Source organism: Gavialis gangeticus, unplaced genomic scaffold (assembly GCF_001723915.1).
Source record: "Gavialis gangeticus isolate Ggan-Ray unplaced genomic scaffold, GavGan_comp1, whole genome shotgun sequence".
In the NCBI taxonomy this organism is placed as follows: domain Eukaryota; kingdom Metazoa; phylum Chordata; order Crocodylia; family Gavialidae; genus Gavialis; species Gavialis gangeticus.
Genome location: NW_017728980.1, coordinates 4,080,472 through 4,088,288, shown reverse-complemented (window position 1 = coordinate 4,088,288; position 7,817 = coordinate 4,080,472). Strand labels below are relative to the sequence as shown.

Here is a 7,817-nt window from a genome sequence, read left to right as displayed (position 1 = left end):
GACCCGCATGTATTATTTAATGAGTTTTTGTTGAGACCGGTTGACTCAAACTATTGCCTATTTCTTTGTCTGCCTGTATTTATTTTGCAAGGTGTAGCCTATTTTGGAAAGTGGCCTATTGGGCAGTGCCCTCTTTAACCTACAGCAGGAGAAAGGAAGACCTTGTTGACATGAAAGAGTTATGCTGGTTTAAGATTAGGAATCGGTTTAAACTAAACTACAATAAACTGCTTTTCAACTAGGGGGAAAAATTGTTTCTGCACAGGGATGTGCACCAGGTTGGCTAACCTAGTTTAATGTGAAAACAAAGTCACTGTCTCCTTTTGGAGATGAGTCCAAAGTGCTGTTTCTTTCAGATCCACAGGGCTTTGGAAAAATCCTTTGCAAATAAAAATACATTTTCCCCAAATGTTTCTTTTTCTTTTCTTTTGTCTTTTTTTTTCCAGGGGTGATGTCCTAGTCTTCTGCACATCGTTTTGTGTTGTAGTGTCTTGTTCATGCTGATCATGATCAAGAACTTGAAATAGCTGAGTCTATAGGCAGTGTAATGATGAGAAAGTGTGGTAAACTGTAACACTTATCCACCAGCGAGTGTAGCAGTCTCATCAGGTTAAGAAAACTGAAAGTCTTTAATGACACTGAAATAATCAGTGAGGGCCTGGATATAAGTTATATTACTAGAAGTGGGCAGGAAACAATTTTCCTTTCCCACAAGAATTTTTGAGATTTTATGTTTTTTCCACTACTAATCTGTACAAAAAGTAACCCCCCCCCAAAAAAATTATTAGCTCTTGTTAACTGGCAGTACTTCCCTCTGCCTTCTCTCCCTGCGCCACCCAAAAAATATCAGATTGGATCAACTGAAATATTTCATGCTGATTTTTATTTAACTATAAATTGAACTTAGAAGTCTATTTTTCATTTTGACATCTTTAGTTCTGAAAACGTGGAAATGTCCCTTTTTCCTAATAATTTTAAAACCGCTTTTAATTTCTTTTCTTAAATGGGAAATTTGTCAAAAATGACCCTTTTCCCTGAATAGTTTTGGTTTTGCCAAATCCAATTTTTTGTAACAAAAAAGCATTTGATTGGAAAAATTCTGAACTGACTCTGATTTCAAGTCATCGGTTCAAAGCCTGCCAGGATGGAGGGTGAGTGAACTTCTTTACTACCTGCAGACTATTCGGTGGTCTGTGTACAAATGAGTTAACACTCTCAGTCCAGCTTTTTGGGTGTAAGTGTCCACAGCAACCAGAGTATGACTGGGAAGAGGAGCTGAGATTGCAGGGGAAGAGTTTGGAGAGGGCAATGGGGAATTGGTTGATACCATATGCACATGGATAGCAGCACCTGCAGGCCATTTATAAATAGCTGTCTTAATAAAAGAGCCAGTTTCCTTTTGTAGTAAAGGATTCTTTTCTTGTTATCAGTGAGCACACAGTACATGAAACGCATGCCTTCAAAACCTGGCACTGCAGGGAGAGATTGATGTCTGCCTGGGCCAGACACTCCTATGCTCCTCGTTCTCCTACAGGCTGTAGCTGCAAGTGCAGTACTGGGACATACTGGCGAGATGGCAGTTGGCATAGGAAACCTATACTGTGGGCGTATCTACATGAGACATTTACTACAGTGGACTAATTAGATGTGCAGTTAAACATCTTGGCATTTACAAATGCACCCCATTAGGCTGGAATAAACTAATTTATTGTAAATACAAGTACTGTCCTGCGGTAGAGTAAAAATTCTGCAGCAGCGCACATGTAGATGCAGGAGGTGCCTGCCACACTGGAGCACCTTTGTGCCCTAGGCAACCCCTCCTTAGCACATTGAGCAGCGGTGAGCAGCCCTGGGCTGGCAGACTGATCCCTGGCGCCCCCTGCCAGCTGGGCCTGCTCCGACATGGAGTTTATTGCTCCCAGGCTCATGTTCAAATGGTGCACAGGAGCAATAAACTGCAGAACAATAAACTCCACAGTTTATTTTGGTGCCATAATAGCATGTGTAGATGCGCTGTCACCCTTTGCTTTGTCCATGCCCTAAATAGGCAACATTTTGCACTTGTATAAGTGGATGTAAGGCTGATGCAGGCCCAGTGACTTTCAGCTGCATTGCTGGGGTATGATGAAGACCAAGAATCGCTTAAATGAAGCCAGTGGCATTACTGTGGCTTTGCAAACTACTGCCTCAGCGTACCCTGTTCCATGGGGGTGCCTACATATGCCAGGTTTGCTCCAAAAAGTTTCAGGATTGCTCTGGAGGAAGAACTGAACACCTCCTGCCCATGCTATGCTGCTCCAGCCCAGACCGTCACTTTGTATCCAGCCTTGATACCAGAGCTAGGGTGTTAGGAGACAGGTCAACAGCATTGTTCTAAGTTAGCTCCCAGGTTAAGGCTGTGAAATGAAGCCTATGGTTTAAAAAGGAGGAAACCCCTGGCCTTGAGCCCTGTACTCCCAGTGATTGGTGTCTCTTCGACCTGCGGAAAGCACCACTTTCCATTTCAACTGTCTCAGAAATAGGGGGTTTGAGGGAAGTGTCTGCATAGTAGACAAAAAAATTCCTGTTTTTTTTTTTTTTAAGACCATGTTCATATACTTGCCTGCTCAGGAAGATGTGAGACTTAATTATTGAGCAAAACATAACAAAATCGCTTTTAATAAAAATGAGAAAAGGGTGTAACCCTCCCCCCACCCCCAACTCCGGCTTTCGCCAGCTTAACTAATTAGTAGCTCGTGTGCAGAAGAGCTAGCAGGAATTGGTGGTGAGGAGAAGGGAGTGCTGCATGCATGCTTCATCCATCTCGTTTGTCGGATCTTATCAGGAGCACCATGATTTGGCAGTGCCTGGCAGTGTCAAAAGCCGGGTAACAAGAGATGCTCCTGTGTTGCCGTAAGGAGATTTTTACTAAGCTAGGACCAAAGAAAAGTGATCCACCTCTCACCAATTGACTGGTCTTTATATTCCCATGCACTTCTAAGGGGTTATACCTGGCCAATGCTGGTTGGCCCAATCCTTGCAGGCAAGTCAGGTATCTGTATTACCTTCCACAAACCCCATTTTCCAAATTGGTAAGCAGCGGAGTTTTGCTAACTTCAGGCCGAACTAGGAATAAAACCAAGGTCTCTAATGTGACACTCCTGAACCTTACCCGCTTGACCAAGTAGCCTTAGGTTGAATGTCATTTGGTTGCCTCCAACTGTTAGACCAGAGCCCGTGTCTACAATCAGGAATGAAGCCAGGGTTTCTGGTCTCCAGCATCCTGTTGTTGACTAGCAAACTCCCTGAAAAGTGTGTGTTCAGTCACCACCCAGCATGACCATTTCACATATAATAAGATAATGATTGCTCTGGTAGCTGCATCAGAGGAATCTATGCTGGAGGTCAAAAGGTCCAGAATTCAAATTGGTTCCAAATTCAAATTGCAACTGGTTGCAATTTTTTTTTTTTTTTAATTCAAAGCTATTTTTTTTAATGTGAAAAATAGCTTTTGGTTCAAAACCAAAGATTGATGCAGAGAACTTTAATTGGATTTTTTTTAAGTTATAAAAACAGAAAGTATGAGCAATTAGAGTTTTCCATCAGAATTTTCGGGGAAACAACTTTAAAAACTGTCGTGGGGGCGAACTCTTTTTTTTGACTAATTCAGATTTCAACCCCTGCTGGTGACGCACACTGAGTGAAGAGCGTTTATTATTCCAGTTTCTATTTTTAAGTGTAATGCACACAGTGCAAAGAGATCCTTCCTAAAACAGTTTATATATTAAAAGCACCTATCGTAACTCTCCTGCCCCACAACCAAACATAACAGGCCTTCCACCTTTCTGTCACCAGTCGTGACAATTGGTCACTACTGTTGTGCTCCAGCAGTTGGAGGCTGAGGGGTACGACTCCCTCAGACAGGTTAATGGGGACGAGGAAAGTTGGGACCCCCTCCCTGGCTTGCTGGTGAGGGTGTTTTCAATCTGCTGCCATGGGTGCGCCGGCCTGGCCCCCTGCCTGCTGGCTGAACAGGAAACGTGGCCTGATGGGGGGTGCACTGGCGCTCTCAGGGGGTGCATGTGCACCCCCTACACATTGGCCCTGGCTGCCAGCCTCCAGAAGTAAAGTACTATCCTGTCCCCTCTGAGAGAGGAGGAATTGTGCTTGCAGAGTGCCTGGGTCTTCATGCCTCCTATGGCTAATCAGGGGAAAAAGCAGATAAGCCACAACCCAAGGCAAGAGGTGGAGTGTAAAGCACAAAGCAGAAGCAGGGGCTGGAGCCGGTGCAGTTGCACTAGTCATAGCTGGGCAGGAATTGGGCCAAATGCTTTCAGTTACTGTTGTGTTATATAGTCGATAGTGCTGGGGGTTTAAAGAAATCAAATGACAAATTCCTCAGGGGCACCAGAGCAGCTGCTTTCTCAGAGAGGTTAAACCATTGACAGCTGGCCCATGTCGCAGCCTGGCATTGCCGAAAGGGTCTGTTTTAAAAAAAAAAAATTAAACATATTCATAATAAAAATAGCAATTCATTTTGGCACAAAGTCATTTCCTGAAAAAAGAACTCTTCTGGAGTCCAGGCAACTCCCTCTTTATGGCTTCCTTCCAGGTGAATGGCCCTGGAAATGACAATGGCACTGCATATATCTCATGTTTTGCACAGTATGGAAAGAATGTTGGCCCTATATTTTCCTCTTGTGAGTATAAATCTTTTTTTTTCCTTCTTTTTTGGAGGGGAAACCTAGATGATCTACTTCACTGGCTAATATAGAGCTCCTTGACATAAATTCAGCCCCTTTATTTCTGCTACAGAAAAGGAGTGTAGGGCAGACAAATCACCCCCAGAGTGAACAGCAGTGGTGCAGATTACAACTTCACCAAGACTGTGAATGTTCCCCCCATAGAAGAGCATTTTGTACCATGCCTGAGTGTTTTTATTCGTGGAAACTTAAGGCTGGTGGAAAAACAGATTTCCACTTAATTATAAATCATTTGGGGTTATGCTTCTTTTTATAATTCTAATAATAGAAGGGCCTATCCCAGAATCGACCAAAAAAAACAAGTGGAGAAAGTGCTCTCTCCTGGAACACGAGAGCCAGGTATAAATCACTACACTGAAAAATTCCCAAAGAGATCTTCAAAACTGAAGGTACATGAGCCAGACTCTGCTTCCAACTACTGTAAGCTAGTGTAAAATCCAGAGAAGATCCATCACCTGCAATAAGGTCTCATAAGATTTTTACAAAAGTGTGTGCATGTGAGCGCAAGCGTGTCCATATCTAGGTTGTTAGATATCAATACCAGGTCATTATATCTCCAATTAACTTAGCTTAAAGGAGTTAAGTTTTGATTTGTGAAGCATTAGGAAGGGACTATAAGCTCATAACCTTACTCAGCTGTGATAAGTAAGCGGGCAGTGCAGTCGACTGAGCTGATGGTGTTTTTGAGTTATCTACTGGAAAAGTGTTTGTGTGATGATCACCCCAACCACCACCATGACAATTGGCAGGAGACATCTGACCCACTGCCTTTTCAGCCCAATTCAGCACCCTTTGATTGGGTGCCTCATCGAAGGCCCGAGATGGACGGGCCAAGAAGAAGGAGCCAGCTATTCAGCCTGGCTCACTGCAGTTGGTCTTTCGGGAATACGGCTGAAGCCTGTAGTTAATGTGGCAGCGCTGGGGGAATCTTTCTGGCTGTTGGTTGATTTGAAAGATTTTCGCACATACTGTTTCCTCTGCAGTCCAGATGAATTAATTTTTGTTGGAATGTTTCTTGGGTCAGTCTAAAACGTGCTGATATTTCCAGATGGGGAGAAGAGAGGAACAACATGGTTTTCTGCTTTTTTAGCAGTGAAGACCATGGGCAGGCTATAAACCTGGAAAGGAGCCTTTTCTTCCTTCTGTCCTATACTGTCCTCCCCTGGAGGATGAAGAGGGAGGCTGACAGTGTGATGCCTCTGCTAAATGATGTCCATTTTCATTTGAGATGGTTATGGAAAGTGAAGGTTGTATTAGGCCATTTGTTTGCTGCTGCTGTGCAAAAGTCCACTAATACAGGACTGGGAAGGACTTTTGAGATTATACTTTAGGGCCCAAGCTTGCACCAGCCAAGAATGTGCATGGTGGGGATACATTGGATGATCTAAGAACCCTTTCAGCTCTAACCCAACAACCTTTTCTTGCACTGGGAGATACGTGAAGGAATAAAACAACTCGTGTGAATAAGGGTTGTAGGGTTGAGTTTCATGTCTCGTAGGTCACAGCAGGCTTCCTCAGCAGTGCATCTAATGGTTTGCTTCCATTTCTGCAGGTGTCTCCAGGATGATGAGTTACTATATGGACACAACCCTGGGAAACCCAGCCCCTTATCCTCTGCCTCGTTCAGGAGTGATGGTAAGGAAGGATGCTGGGTTACTTTTGTATCCCTGTTGCATTTTGTACCTTGGGCTGCATCTTTGCTTGGCACAGCATTGCAGGATTAAGGAGAAACCCTGCTTAAGGCAAATGTCAAAAATAGTTCATGGGTTTTGCTTGGTTCTGAGAAGTATTCAAATATCTTACCTAGGCCTTATTTGAACTTCTTCGGCTTGTGAGGCCAAGCTAGAGATCGGAGCACAGTATCAAAACCTCCTCTTCCAATGCTGACTCTAACCCAAGCGTCATGTCCCAAATTGGGTTTTAAAAAAAAGCACAAAACTCCTTTCAGGCTACAGAAATCCCTGCATTGTCCAAACTGAAATGATATACTCTTGGAATGAATGTACATGTAACAGGACATGGATAAGGGAACCCCAGTCTTTTTAAATACCAGTTTTGATTTGAATGCGAGTCTGGTCGTTGGGCAGCACCGAATCTGGCCCGCTCGAGAAGAAAGACAAAAGTTGGTTTTTGGTCTGTTAGACGGCTCTGGTATGGGGATGTATGTGTGGGTGCTCCATGCTCTAGACTAGCCAAGGCACAAAGCAATGTGGTCAGTTCCTAAGCTGCCATCGATCATGCTCAGCCCTGCTCTGGCACATGTCTATGCCAGTAGATGTAAGGGGGCATTTCCTACGGTGGCATATTATTTTTGGGCTGGGCTGGGAATTCTGCTCCTTTTTATGGCAGTGGAGTGGGGCTAAAGGGCTGCAGTAGGGGCAGGTTGATGATTCTACAAGATCATTAGTAGGAAAATCAGATTAACAGACCCTTATCTGATATCCATCACAATGATGGCAATGGTATAGGAACTCAGCAGGACAGGTGGTGGCCATGGCTTTGCAATGGAAAAAAGTAGGAGATAAGTAGAACTGGTTGGAGAATGGAATTTTCCTCGCACAGAAAATTCCAGTGCATTGTTTTTTATGTCCCAAACTGGGCTGGGGAAAAAAAGAAAAACTTTCAAGCTACTGAAATCCCTGCAATTTTGAACTAAGGTGAAAATATTTCAACATTTTTTTGTTTGAAACAGCACAACATTTGTCGTCACACCAGATGACAAAGCTAACATGTTTAACGATTTCTTTGTCTCCGTCTTCCTAAGTAGGGACCAGAACAGCAACCTCCCAGCTGGGCCCCCTTCGGGCCCCGGGGGAGGCACACCTGGGCCAAGGGTTAGCGAGGACTTAGTAAGGGAGCTTCTGGAGGGGCTGGACGTATTCAAGTCAGCCGGTCCGGATGATCTCCACCCTAGAGTTCTAAAGGAACTGGCCAAGGTCATTGCAGGTCCCCTGGCACGGCTTTACGAGCTCTCGTGGTGCACTGGAGAGGTGCCAGAGGACTGGAAGAGGGCCAATGTGGTTCCAATCTTCAAAAAAGGGAGGAAGGAGGACCTGGGAAACTATAGGCCAGTTA

General features: G+C 44.2%; 1 protein-coding gene across 3 annotated transcripts in view; it reads left to right on the top strand.

The window, feature by feature from the left end:
* Positions 1-7,817, top strand: part of ETS1 (ETS proto-oncogene 1, transcription factor) — a 126,220-nt gene that overhangs the window by 11,670 nt on the left and 106,733 nt on the right. For 2 of the 3 annotated variants that reach the window (XM_019509086.1, XM_019509080.1), the window contains exon 2: positions 6,295-6,377. In XM_019509086.1, the coding sequence (XP_019364631.1) occupies positions 6,306-6,377 (72 nt within the window). In that variant the 5' untranslated portion in view covers positions 6,295-6,305. Of the gene's footprint in view, positions 1-6,294; positions 6,378-7,817 lie in introns of those variants that run through there. The other variant, XM_019509070.1, reaches the window with a different exon arrangement.